Here is a 15027-nt window from a genome sequence, read left to right on the forward strand (position 1 = left end):
ATAATTTAATTCTTCTTTATGGCCAAGTAAAACTCTATTGGGTATGTATACCACATTTTCTTTATGCATTTATTTGTTGATAGACACCTATGCTGATATCATGACTATTATGAATTCTACTGCTATAAACATGGTTGTGTATGTTGCTACTATATTGCTATAGTAGGCTGATTTATAATTCTTTTGAATAAATACTGAGGAATGATATAGCTGGGTTATATGGCAGTTCCATTCCTAGTGTTTTGAAGAAACCTCATATTTATTTCCATAGTGGTTGTGGTAATTTACAGTTCCATCAAAAGTGTGTAAGTATTCCCCCACACACACACCAGCATTTATCATTTGGACTTTTTAATTTGTTGGGGTTTTTTTAATGTTTTTTTTTTTTTAGTTATACATGACAGTAGAATCTTTTGATATATTTTTACAAATATTATTATTTGAATTCTTGATGATTGCCATTCTAACTGAAGTGAGATGAAATCTTAATGCAATTTTGCTTTACATTTCCTCAGGTGATTTATTTATTTTGGTACTGGGGATTGAATTCAGAGGCGCTTTACCACTGAGCTACATTCCTAGCTTTTTTCATTTTTCATTTTGAGACAGGATCTCACTTAAGTTGCTGAGTGTGACCTTGAACTTGTGATCCTCCTGCTTCAGCCTCCCCAGTCACTGGGATCACAGATGTGCCATCACATCTGGTGTCCATGTGGTTTTTTTTTTTTGTTTGTTTGTTTTTTTAAAAAAAAGCTTTGTTGAGATCTGATGCATATACCATGCAATATACTCTTTTTAGTTTTCCAGCACAGGGAATTGAATCCAGGGGCTTTTTATGCTAGCTAAGTACTCAACTGCTAAGCTATATCTCCAGTTCTTTTTTTTTTTTTTAATTTTTTTTAATTGTTGATAAACCTTTATTTATTTATATGTGGTTCTGAGAATCGAACCCAGGCCTCACACATGCCAGGCAAATGTCCTACCGCTGAGCCCCAGCCCCAGCCCTCTCCAGTTCTTTTTAAATTTAATTTTATTTTGAGACAAGATCTCTCTAAATTGCTCAACCTGGCCTTGAATTTGAAATCCTTCCTGCCTCAGCCTCCAAAGTAGCAAGGATTATAGGTATGCTACAATGTACTCTTTTTTTTTTTTTTTTTTTTTTGGAGATGGGGGATACTGGGGATTGAATTCAGGGGCATTGGACCAATGAGCCACATCCCCAGTCCTATTTTGTATTTTATTTAGAGACAGGGTCTCACTGAGTTGCTTAGTGTCTCACTTTTGCTGAGGCTGGCTTTGAACTCGAAATCCTCCTGTCTCAGCCTCCCGAGCCACTGGGATTATAGGCCTGTGCCATTGTGCCGAGCACAATATACTACTTCAGGACTGAAGTAGTAGCTCAGTGGTAGAGCGCTCGCCTAGCATGTGTGAGGCTCTGGGTTTGATTCTTAGAACCACATATAAATAAGTAAAATAAAGGTCTAACAACAACTAAAAATAAACTTATAAATAAAAAAGTGTATGATTCATCTTGGTACAGTGGTGCACACCTGTAATCGCAGCAACTAGGAAGGCTGAGGCTGGAGGATCACAAGTTTGAGGCTAGCCTCAGCAATTTAGCAAGACTCTGTCTCAAAATAAAAATAAAAAGTGATATGTAGCTTAGTGATGACTTGCCTCTGGGTTCAATCCCCAGTCAAAAACCAAAAATATATAACACCATAGATTTTAGTTTATTCAGAGAATTGTGCATCCACCACTACTATTAATTTCAGGACATTTTTATTATCCTAAAAAGTAATCTTCTCCTTTACCTTTATTCCCTGAGCCTCTTGTATCTCCCCAGATGATTTTATGTTACTTTATACACCTCTGTGATATTTGAATTTTTACAGTGACCATGTATTATTTATTTCATCAGGAAAAACAATGTCTACTTCTTTAGATTATAGAAGCAAAGTTAGTTTTTAATTTATTTATTTTTTAGTTGTTGATGACGTTTATTTTATTTATTTATTTATGGTGCTAAGAATCAGAGCCACTGCCTCACACATGCTAGAGAAGCACTCTACCACTGAGCCACAACCCCAGCCCCGCAAAATTAACTTTTTTAAAAATATGTATTTTTTATAACTTTATTTATTTATGTGGTGCTGAGGATTAAATCCAGTGCCTTACACATGCTAGGTAAGCACTCTACTACTGATCCACAACACCCCCACCCCCCCATCCCTGCAAAGTTAGCTTTTAAAGGCTCTCCTTTCCCCTCTATTTATAGGTGTCCCATTATAATTCACTGCTTAGTAAAGGATTTGGACCTAAGGGGGTGAAAGTCAGGATAACTTCCTGTGGAGCCTAGGCCTGATAACGCCCTGAAATGATAGGCAGTGTTCAGTGTATATGTGCATTGTTCAGGAGAGAAGGGGCCCTTTGGAGAAGTTAGAGAAGGGGCCCTTTGGAGAAGTTTTACAGATCTTTTTGGTTTCTGTATGACACTGTAGTTTTAAGCCCTACAAGTCATGATTGCTGATTTCAAAATGATCACTTTCTCTAAGCCAGTACTAGCCTGGAGCGCCCATGGCAGAGACTTGCCTAATCATCTCATCAGGCATCTGCTAGGCTTAATTAAGGGAAAAAAGAGAATTTAGGAAGAGCTTCTGTCTTGCCTCTGTCACTGGCTGATACCCAGGCACTGAACAAGTCTCTTAGTCCACCAACTGTTACTTAGGGCACTGGTGGATGTGAAAGATCAGCCCTACCTTGCCAGAATTAACCAAGTGACTACTTCCCTTGGAAGTCTTTGACTTCCTCTTAATTGGGGAGAACCTGATGCATCAGTCAGTTTTGCTGACTCAGCAGCTTCTCTCTGTAGGTGAAATGCCAGTAGAAAACCTAGGAACTAATGAACCTGAAGCTCAGGTGATCCCTCCCTACCAGGTCTTCCCATCTCAGGGTTTCAAGAAATGTAAAGTGTTTTATTTTCTTACCTAGACTCAGCTAAAAGAATGAATCAGCTGAAAGTTTTCTTGGCTCTCAGAAGCTCCTCTTTTCTTTTTACCAGTAATTCTTTTGATAGCACAAAGAGAATGATGATAGCCTTTTTACTCTTTGAAAGCTACATTCATGGATTTAATGAATTGATGTCTTGCTTCTTTCTTAACTAAGATACACTGAAATGTAAGTTACTCTGAATGTATAGAGCAGTAATTACTTTCATAGTAATACTAATTATTATTTTCCTTCCTTTCTTTCCTTCCTACTTTCCTTCCTTTTATTTGCTTTCAGTCAATGTTGGGGCAGCTTTGATCTTATACATCAGTACCTTTGATCATCATGATCTTCTTGACACAATTTTCCTAACTTCTGCTTCCTCTTTCCCTTCTGGAATCATCTGTAAATATTGGATAGAGGCAACTCTGATAAGGTGGACTGTACGTTTTTAGTGCTGTTTCAGATTATATTTTATTTATTTGGAATCAGAATAAGAGGTTTAGGGGTTTGCAGTAGCCTATAAGGTGTTGCAGAGTGGAGATGTTTGAGTCACTGGATAAAAAACTGAAACTCGTTAAAATCTTAATTTTCCAGTTCCCTTTTGTATGGCTTTTCTGTCATCACTAATGTTGGCAGCATCTCAAATTAGAATCATTCATGAGTTTCATTAACATTACTACCTCCCTTTTCACTTGCTAAATAAAGATACCAACTAGGAACAAAGCAGCCCCTAAGAAGCCCAGCTAGACCCAGTTGATAAGTTCATGTGGGATGCAAAGTGGTGGGTCCTTCTCCTTACACCAACCTTGGAATCTGATGGAAAACACATTTTATAGAGTAATGCTAATTTTTTTTTTCTGTACTGAAGATGCAACCCAGGTGATGTTTAACCAGTAAGCTACATCTACATCCCCAATCCTTTTTATTTTTATTTTGGGACAGAGTTTTGCTAAATTACTTAGGGCCTTGCTAAGTTGCTGAGGCTGGCTTTGAACTTGTGATGCTCCTGCCTCATCCTCCCAAGTCCCTGAGGTTACAGGTATGTACATGCCTGGCAAGGCTAATCTTATATATACTTGAAAATGTAAGGTTTGCTATCTTTTGAGTTAGGATTTTGTGAAGTTAGTACTATTTTTGTAACTTTCTCAATTCTCTATTCCTCAGCTTCTCCCTCAGTAAAATTAGGAGTACTAATAGCACCTACTTCGAGCTGGGTGCAGTGGCACATTCCTGTAATCCCAGTGACTCAGGAGGCTGAGGCAGGATGATCACAAGTCCCAGGCCAGCAACTTAGCAAGACCATGTCTCAAAATAAAGAATAAGAACTGGGGATGTAGCCCAGTGGTAGAATGTCCCTGGGTTCAATTCCTAGTACCACAAATAATTATTATAATAATAACAACAGCAATAATTATAGCTTCTTCAAAGAATTGTTGAGCACTAAAGGCATGAGTGCTGAGACAACACCTGGCATATTGAAGTCACTCAGTGTGTTAGTCTTTGTTGTTAGGCTTACTTTTTTTTTTTTTTTTTTTTTTTTTTTTTTTAAAAAGAGAGAGGGAGAGAGAGAAAGAGAGAATTGTTTTTTTAATATTTATTTTTTAGTTATCGGCGGACACAACATCTTTGTTGGTATGTGGTGCTGAGGATCGAACCCGGGCCGCATGCATGCCAGGCGAGCACACTACCGCTTGAGCCACATCCCCAGCCCTAGGCTTACTTTTTAATAATATTTCATGATCCTCAGGCTGGGATTGTGGCTCAGCAGTAGAGCGCTCACCTAGCACGGGTGGGACCTGGGTTCGATCCTCTCAGCACCACAAAAAATAAAGGCATTGTGTTGTGTCCATCTACACCTAAAAATTAAATGTTAAAAAAAAAAAAAGTCTCTTTGTTTAAAAAATAAATATTTCATGATCCAAATGGCTTCCAGTAAGTTTGGCTAACTATGAATAAACAGGTTATTCACTCATTTTTTCGCTCCAAAATGGGAATTAGAAAACAATGTTATTTGGATTCTTATTTAGAGATAGACACTAGGTACGGTTCTTACAGATCTTCAGCTGTTAGGCTTCATAGCTTATTATTATAACTGTTTTTTTCCTCAGGCCTGAGTAACACACACTCATCCTGAATCTTTATAAATTTGTTGGGACCTATCCACAGTTAACACAGCTTTGGAGCTTTAAAGAAACTAAACATCAAATTGGTATTCTAGATGTTGTCATTTATTCTTAATTACAAAGACAGCCCAGCTATTGAGTTTCCCATACTTCCTTGATCTAACAACCAACTCCCCCAGTTTGTGTAACTTCCTGGATTCTCAGTGCTGGCATTACTATTAGTTTCCATCATAATAAGAGTTCTCAAATATAACAGGATTCTAGTACTGAGTAGTGTTTTCCTTCCCTTTGGAGTTCTACCTTTCTTGTTTTTGTGACTTAGAGCTGCAAGAGAGGACAACACAGATTGGTTATTATCTTTTCATAATCAGAAGGAAAATTTCTTTGTGTCTGACCACTTCTCTTGACTGTCACTCATTGTCCTTTTCGAACTAGAGCTTCCTCTGCAAATTAATATGTATTTTCTTATCTTGCTAGTTTTTAAGATAAACTTATTTTATTAATTACTTTGAACAAACCTTAATAAAATATTTTTATCTGATGCCCTGTTTCTTACTTCTACCCCAATTTCTAAGCCCTAGAGATGACCATGTTCACTTCTCTATCCTTTAAAAGTAGTTTCTTCTACTAATTACCTCCTTATTTTTAAATAAAATGCTCCTACAGATCTCTTTTGATTTAAATTTTTGGACATTATTTAGTCATTTTCTGCATTAGCTGCAGACTTAGTGCACAAACATAGGCACACACACTCAGAGCCCTGCTAATGTTTTCCCCTCTAAATATTTGGCTAAATAATTGGGCAGTGCTCGCTGCTAACTATGGGTATGTATAGTAATGACAAGCAGGCCTACTGCAGTGATCAGTCTTTTTTTTTTTTTTTAGAGAGAGAGAGAGGGGAGAGAGAGATATTTTTTAATATATATATATATATATATATATATATATATATATTTTTTTTTTTTTTTTTTTTTTTTTTTTTTTTGGCAGACACAACATCTTTGTTTGTATGTGGTGCTGAGGATTGAACCCGGGCCACGCTACCGCTTGAGCCACATCCCCAGCCCAATGATGAGTCTTTCTTGTACATTCCTTTAGTTTTCCATGTACTTACTGCTAAATTTTTCCAAGGATTATTTTATACCATCTTTGTTCTCTTTTTTCCACACTCCAGACTTTCACACCTGTCCTGTTCTTTTTCCTTATTTGTGGGCTTATTCCTTTTTCACTCTTTAATTGTCACTTTAATGGAATTTCAGGAGGAAGAAGTATAAATGTTTGTGGTAATTCTGCCACATTTGGTTGCAAATTTTTTCCTAGTCACCCTGTTACCCTTCCTAGAAACAATATGTGTCATTAGTTTCTTGTATGTCATTCCAGAAATCTTTGATGAGTATGTATTTCTCCTTTGTACACAAATACAGTTGAATTCTGGGCACACTGTTCTGCACCTTACTTTTCACTTAATACTGTATCTTAGAATTCATTCCATAATTTCTTCAAAAACTGCTTTTGGGGAAGGGGTAATGTGTGCATTATATTCCATTGTATGAATAGCCATAATTTAATCAGTTCTCCATTAATGAGCATTTAATTTGTTTTGTGCCATCTCTGTTACAAATAGTGTTACAGTGGAGATTTTATGTACAATTTTCTACTTGTGCTAGTGAATCTATTAGAATAAATTATTCTTAGAGTAGAATTTCTGGTTACCACAGAAGTTATATTTTTTAAACATAATATTGCTTTTTTAAATATTAATGCAAGACAGTAAAATGTGAAATGTTTGTTGGTTTTCCCATTTAGCTCGTAAATATCAAGTCATTTTCTCCCTTTTGCTATTCTTATGCTGCAAGGATAACCAAAGCAAATTTGGATACCAAAGGAAGATGATACTATGCCCTTACTGGTGGATTTCCCTTTACATTTAAGATATGCTCTTTTATCCCACTTTCTACTATCCAAAAGCCTTTTAAAAGAGTAGATATGAAATATTTTCTTATCATTTTTTCTTTTTTCAAAAGATAGATTTATTTAGAAGATAGATACAAATTCCAGGAAGAATGTGGACCTTCTCAAGAGTGAGATATGACCTTAATATCATTTTTATAATAACCCAAAAGTTTAAATTTATTATTTTTAACTGATAAATAAAAACATAAGATTGTGGGCTAAGGATGTAGCTCAGTGGCAGAGCATTTGCCTGGTGTTTGCCAAACCCTGGATTTAGTCCCCCAGTACCACGAAAACAAAAAACATAAGAGTACAGATTTATGGGGTACCATGTGATGTTTCAGTACATGTATATTACAACTTTTTGAGACATAATTCACATGCTATACAGTTCATTCATTTAAAGTGTAAAGTTCAGTGGGTTTTAGTATATTCACAGAATGTGTAACCATTTTGACAGTCAATTTTGGAATTTCTTTATCATCCCCCAAAGAAACTTCATATCCATTAGCAGTTGCTCCTCATTTCTTCCCAACTCCTACAGCCCTACATAACCACTAAATCTATTTACTCTCTATATAGTTTTGCCTAATCTGGTCATTTCATGTAAAAAGAATCACATAATACATGACATTTTATGTTTCTTATGGTTTGTTGGCAAAAATACTTAATAGGTTCAAGTGCATAGGTAGTTTTCCAGTTTGAGTGGGTATTTTAGGAAGTTATCTGTCCAGGAAAAATGATGAAGGTTAGTTTCAAAGTAGAGATGGCTTAGCAGGTTCCTTGATAGAGCCAGTCAGCAGAAATATTTAGAATTAGACCATCTTTCCTATAATGTAAGAGCACTATATCAAGTGAGATTGTACCTAAACTCCTTCTATTGATAAAGGACTTCTACTTTGTTCCCATCAAAAATACATTTCTAGAGGCTGGGGATACAGCTTAGTTGGTAGAATGCTTACTTTGCATGCACAAGGCCCTGGGTTCAATCCCTAGCACCACAAAAATAAATAAATAAATACATTTCTATGGGTTGAGATGAGCTCAGTGGCAAAGTGTCTGCCTTGCATTCGCAAAGCCCCGGTTCAACCACCCAGTTCAAAAAAAAGACAAAAAAAAATACATTTTTAGTTTTGTAATGAAAGTCTTTGGCTGGCAGGGGGCTCGTTATTTTGCAAAGTTAACTGTTTCTGTTTTATTATAAGAAGCACTTTCAGTAATATTTTTTTAGTTGAGTTAGTTCACCTCTGTACTATGCAGTTCCCCCAAAACATGGATTAGAGAGCTTTCATAAACTCTTGTCAGTTTGGGTTCACCTTTGCCTTTTGTATATCTTATCTGTTATACACATCCTGAAATGCAAAGTAATTTTTCTGTGATCAGAGCAGGGAGAGGTATCTCTCACATGATCTTTTGGTTCTTATTGTCAAAGGGATTGATGTGTCATGTTTTCTTGAAGCCTGTGCTGACCCAGAAGTTACCCCATTTTCAGATTACAAAGGAATTATCAAGTGTGAGGGATCAAGTGTCATGTGAAGGTTATGACAGTGACCTCAGCATGCCAATGTTAGAAAATCCTTCTAATAAGAAACAAAAACAACCACAAAAAGTCTCCTCTCTGTCATTGTCATTTGGTCTTAACCATCATATATGATTCTTTTCGCTTGTGAGTAAGACAGGAACTGCTCTTATCCTCCAAGGAGTCATAAACTTTTAGGTAGCAACCGTATCCTAGAAGGTAAAACTCAGCAGTCAGAGAGCCATTTGGCAGCAGTCTGTGGAGCAGGCAGCAGGAAGAAAAACAATGGCTGACATACCCAGGACTGTGGGAAACAGGGAAACTGTGCTTTGCCATTGCCAATCTTTATATAAGAATGGGAAGACTTATAGCTCCTTGGTAGAGTTTAAAGGTTACCATTGTAAAAAAAAAAAAAAATGCAAGAGGAGTATATTGGAATTCCTTTTGGGGGGGGACAATAAAAGCATATATATATAAAAAAAAAGTCTAGTGGGTAAAAATATAGTTGGATCCCAGTGCCCAAAGCTTGCCTTCTCCCTCCCTCTCATGGCTTGACTTTCTGTGATGGAGTCATTCTTGGTGGGCTTCCTCCACCTGGTAGTCACTGACAACTGCAGGTTAATAATGTCAGCGGGGGTGTGGTGAAGGAAGCTTGTCTCTCCTTTCTTTTTCTTTTATTATTTTTTAGTTTTAGGTGAACACAATATCTTTATTTTATTTTTTTGTTTGTTTGTTTGTTTGTTTTTATGAGAGAGGGAGAGAGAGAGAGAATTTTAATATTTATTTTATCGGCAGACACAACATCTTTGTTTGTATGTGGTGCTGAGGATCGAACCCGGGCCGCACGCACACCAGGCGAGCGCGCTACCGCTTGAGCCACATCCCCAGCCCCTCTTTATTTTATTTTATTTTTATTTGGTGCTAAGGATTGAACCAGTGCCTCATGCATGCTAGGTGAGCACTCTACCACTGAGCCACAACCCCAGCCCCTCTCCTAGAGTTTTTTCAAAGGGGTTCCAGGCTCAAGTCTTATTTGGCCATTCCTGAACCAATCATCAAGGTTGGGGTGGCATAGAATATCATAATTCACCAGTGTGGGGAGGGAGGAAGAAAAAGTGAGTAGTTAGCCCACTGAAACCAAGCAAACTGAGAGGAGAAGAGCCATATGTTTTCAAAGAAACACCAGGGTCTGATTGCCAGAAGAAAGTAGAGGCTGTGCACAGCCACATATCTGTCCACTGCAGAGAGGACAGAAGGGCTAATTTGACCAGGATGATATGTGCATAGAACTAAATAACTGTTTTGTGTCAATGACTAATGAGAGAATATAGGAATAAACAACAGTGGGAGGACTTTAATAATAAATGAGTTTCAGAAAAGCTGGATATAGATCAAAGTTTTATACAGCAAATTCCATTTTCCCACTGTTTTCCATTACAAAGTTCAGACTACATTCTTAAAAGGAAACAGATCCAGCATATCTCTGAGTTGAGAACTTCTAATGAAAAAGTGGTTATAATAGCTACATTCATGATCTCTATACACTAGTCCTTGTAATACATCAGTGCCAGAATTGAAGTTACCACCTACCAATTCATTTTTCTTTGGGGGCTCTTTTAGGACTTAGAAGTTATTTCCTTTCTCTTCCTCACTTTCTTTTAAGTCACAGATTGTTTTCCTATGCTAGAATGTTTCCTAACTCCTCCTTAAACCTGCAAGGACTTCTCTATCACTTTATGAATAGAGTGAACTACAGCTAGTGTCACATATTACCAACAGGGAGCTATGTATTTCAAGTTTGGCCACAGCCTGAAACTCCCTTAAGAGCCGGGTACCCCTTGTGTAAAATTGGAGCCCACATGCAGGAAGGCGTAGCTTAGGGCCATGTGCAGAGGCTTCCCTGGTTCTTTGGAAGCAAAACAAAGGTAGGGGTTGGGAGGACAGAAAAGAGGATGATCGGACAGGTGCAATCCTCAGCAGGTGCACTGCCTTCATGGCCCTCCAGATGTGGGGGGGGGGGGTGAAGAGAGAGAGCCATGATTTATATAAAAGAATGCAATCACAACCATACTTTAGAAAATGTTGTTGTGAGATTATCAGTTTAAACTGGGGAATGGTAAAGTCAGATGAAAATTAATTATGGATTTCTCAAACATTTATTACTCCCTTATCATCCTCTCTTTTTAAATCCCTCAAATTTGTATCAACTGTGTCTTTGAGCCCCTTTTACTCATCCATTCATTCATTGACTCTTTAACAAATGGTTATTGAGCACCTGCTGTGTGTTGGCACTCTAGTAGGCATAGGGGACACAGCAGGAAACAAAACAAAATCCCTTGACTTTTATAGAGTTCACATTCTGGGGAGGAGAGCAGACAATAAATAAGGAAATATATGACCTGTCAGGTAATATTATGTGCCAAGAAGAAAATGAAGCAGGGTGAGAGGGATAAAGAGTGGCAGGTAAAGGAGGCTGCCACTTTGTATTTGGTAGATATGATATGTGCACAGAGAAATGATAGGAGTTCAGGAGCAGCTGTGAGGCTTCCTGGAGATGGAGCAGCAGGGTTGGGGTCTGAGCCAGGGGCAGCTTGGTCTCCTTGAAGAAAAGCATGTCAGCCAGAGCTGAGAACAGTGTGCAGGAGGGGAGAGTAGGGTCAAAGAGGGGGTTGGAGAGAGAACCAAGGCAGTGGGGGGATGGGGAGCTGCTCTGTGTTGGGGAGAAGAAAACCATTGTGGGATTTGGGCAGAAGATTAAGGGCTCCTCTTGTGTCTTAAATCAAATTGTTCCAACTGCAATGAGGGAAAAGGGTAGATACAGGGGAGACCAATTAAGGGATTATTGAGAAAATCCAGACTAGACACTAGGGATGAAAGTGATTGAGGCAGAAGTGGTGAGAAGCATTCTCATCCTAGATATATTTTTATTGTGAAATTTCTATTTCCTATTTTTTTTCTCACTGTTCTTTAGAGGGATGAAAGCTTCCCCCCCCCCACCCGCCAGTAGTAGAGTTTGTTTTTCTATAGTCTGAAGACAAGGGGCTTTATTTTGGTCCTGCCTGAGGTTATAGCTCCCTTATTCCATCCCTGCAGAGCTTGCTCAGTATGGGGCTGGGCTCAGATATGATAGCACTGTTGGAGGTTATACACTGAGCAAGCCCTGGCAGGGATAGGAGAAGGGATCCTAGGAAGGGGGACTCAAGGGCAGTATCTTTCCTGTTTCTGTTCATCAGGGAACTCAGCTTGAATGCTCTGAAAGTTTCCTTGTGGAAATTGCTCTCATCATTGACAGAGAGAAATTACACTGAAATGGAAAACTATAGCAAAGACAGGAAGCACTCTAGGCTTTAGACTGATACGTTATCAGTGATAGTACAAGTCATCCAACCTTAGAGCCTCAGAATTGGGGAGATCCCTAGTGGTCTCCTGCTGCTGCATCCCTGTGTGATACGTAGTCCTTTAGCCTCTGCTTCAGGAGTCTGTAACCCATAGAACACAGAATGTCCATACTGAGAGAGGAACCTTCGAGACTGGGCTGGGATGAGATGAATCTAGGAGTCTGAATTCCCAGAGTCATCCCTTGTTGTCTCTCCAAATAAAGGACAGCCCTTTGTAGTAGGTGGGTTTAAATGTACCTGCATCTCATCACTGGATGTCTGGGTTTATTTGCCTTTCAATCCTAAATAATAATAAACTGTTTTCTTTTTGTTTCAAACCCCAGGAGTTGCCCTGCTCTCAGATGTGTACCCTGAGAAAATTTTGGTTGATCTCCTGGCTCATTATGACAGCGGCAAAGAGAAATACACACCAGAAACCAGAATGAAAGTTGGGGAAGTCCTGATGCGAATTGTCAGGGCATTAGGTGAGTTTTCTTCTTCTATCCTCTGGAACATGGTGGAGAAGTGTGGCTTTGAACCAAAGACTGTGTCCTAGAAGGTTTGTTGTATTAGTAGGTGAGGGCAGATTGGAGGCTGAGATGAACTAATTCCCTACTATTTATTGAATGTCCATTTTGAGCTAGAAAGTGGTATACTGGGGAGCAAGGTGAAAGAAAATAATTGTTCATTCTGAAGACAGAGATTAAATTAAGATGAACTTCTCCATAAGCCAGTAGGAGACTTTATATATTGACAACTGGCCTATATAACATAGAATTGAAAGAGGTAGTTTTTAACCTGTTTCTATAGACTTAACCATTGACTGCCACCCTGTGTAAACACTAGTAGCCTTACAGTAAGGCAAACCAATCAGACCATTGAGAGCCAGAATGTATGACAGAATCCATTTTACCCAGATAACCACCATGTTGAATTTTGAGAATTATTTTCTGTTTGGGGATTGTATTCTTACCTTCCATGCTGTGTATCAGATTGTGTTATGAAAGATAGCCATTATTAATATTTTGGCTTAAAAACAATGCCACACTGGCCACTTAAATCAAGAGATCACATTGAATTCTTTATTTACCATATTGCAAAGAATTCATTAAATTCCACATAGCCACACACTATTTGTATGGACATAGCCCTTAATTTTCCTGATTTATGGATGCCTGTTTTGGTTAAAGATACAACCTAGAATTCCAGCCAGTTAAATCCTTTCATCAGTGAAATAAGACTTTCATGAGAATGAAATTTGAAAATAAAATTTTATCCCATAAGTATGTACAATTTTTATTTATCAGTTAAAAATTTTAAAGGTATTTTTTCTAGCCTAGCAAGTCCAAGTATGAGGCCCTGGGTTCAATTCCTAGCACCACCACCCCAAAAAAAGTAAAAATATTTTTTTTTTCTGCTCTTCAAAGAAATGAGAACTTTATAAGTTCATCTTAGTCCTGAATTTGGGCTTGAAACATACCAGACAAGTAAGTATACTATTATAAGAAATTGTTCTTTCATAGTGGTATGAATATTAAGCTTACAATATCACAAGATCCAGTGTAACCTCTGATTTCTATTCATATGTGCTGTTGCGTTTGCTAGAATGAAGGACTGTAAACCACACATAGACAACATTAATATAACACGTATTTTCTCTGTAACCTCTGGTAAACCTCTATGTTGGGATGGTAAACACTGAAAATGCACATTTCTCAGTCTGCACTGAGCAATCCAGGTTATCTCTGGGGGTGAAAGTGGAGGTGGGGATGAAGGGGCTGTGCTTCAGCATTCATGGCAAAGAGGCCTTACTCCTCTTTATATACTCTTATAATCAGCTCAATTTCCAAAACAGTCTTTTGGCATTTCAAAGCAAATTTTACCAATTCTGCAAGTTCTCATCTTTTTGTAGCTTACCCTTCCAAGTATCCAGCTTTAAACATAGCCTTAGCTTTAGCTGCTAGTGTCTGATTCACATTATTGGCAGAGCATCCCTAATCTGAAAATCTGAAATCCAAAATCTGAATCTTTTTGAGCACTTGATATGAGCCACAAATAGAAAATTGCATACCATGAAACTTTGTTTAATGCAAAAAAAATTTTAAATATTGTAAAAAATTACCTTAGGGCCATGTGTATAAAAGGTGTATATGAAACATAAATGAATTCTGTGTTTGGATTTGTGGTCCGTCTCCAAAATATCTCATTATGTGTGTTCAAATATTCCAAAATCCAAAACACTTTGATTCCAAGCACTTCAGATAAGGGATAGTCAACCTGTATCAACTTACATAGATGAATTGTAATATTCTTTTTTTCTTTTTTGTTGCGGGAGGGATACCAAGGATTGAACTCAGAGGTGTTTAACCATGAAGCCCCTCCCTAGCCCTTTTTATGTTTTTTTATTTTGAGACAGGGTCTCGCTAAAATACTTGGGACTAGCCTTGAACTTGTGATCCACCTGCCTCAGCCTCCCAAGTTACTGGGATTACTGGTGTGCGACACCACATCGGCTGACTTATTAAATTCTTTAGGTGATGTTAAAGCCCATTTTTCCAACATAGCCAGTGTTCTTAGTTGGCTGATGTTCTAGAAATCCTTGTGAAGAGTCACTTTGTAAGGCTTTCCTAATAAGAACTCTGGTTGTATCTTCTGGGCTTTGCTCTCCCTCCCCGCTTCCTGGTTTGCAGCCATGGGAGTTTCGGAAAGATCAAGACCCACGGGTAGGAGCTGAGGTGTAATATACTACGGCTTCCTCTTGGCATCTCTGCTAATCTTCTAGCCACACTCGCTTGTCTTGTTACACTAGGTGATATTGGAAAAGTGGCAGAAGAATTTTTACTTTCTGTTTCTAAAACCTGAGGCTTTGTATATGCACAGTAAAACTTATAAAGTATACTAATACCTTAATCCCAGCGGCTCAGGAGGCTGAGGCAGGAGGATTGAGAGTTCAAAGCTAGCCTCTGCAATTCAGTGAGGCCCTAAGCACCTCAGTGAGACCCTGTCTCTGGATAAAATACTAAAAAGGGCTGGGGATGTGACTGAGGGGTTGCAGTCCACTGAG

The 15027-nt window shown here is 38.2% G+C and overlaps 1 protein-coding gene across 3 annotated transcripts in view; it reads left to right on the top strand.

Annotated features, from left to right (window-relative positions):
• TANGO6 (transport and golgi organization 6 homolog) overlaps positions 1–15027 on the top strand; it is a 186348-nt gene that overhangs the window by 95642 nt on the left and 75679 nt on the right. For all 3 annotated transcript variants that reach the window (XM_081274396.1, XM_081274397.1, XM_081274398.1), the window contains exon 15: positions 12308–12448. In XM_081274396.1, coding sequence (XP_081130522.1) covers positions 12308–12448 — 141 coding nt within the window. The remainder of the gene's footprint in view (positions 1–12307; positions 12449–15027) is intronic.

This window comes from Spermophilus citellus (genome assembly GCF_964194105.1).
Source record: "Spermophilus citellus genome assembly, chromosome: 18".
Lineage (NCBI taxonomy): Eukaryota > Metazoa > Chordata > Mammalia > Rodentia > Sciuridae > Spermophilus > Spermophilus citellus.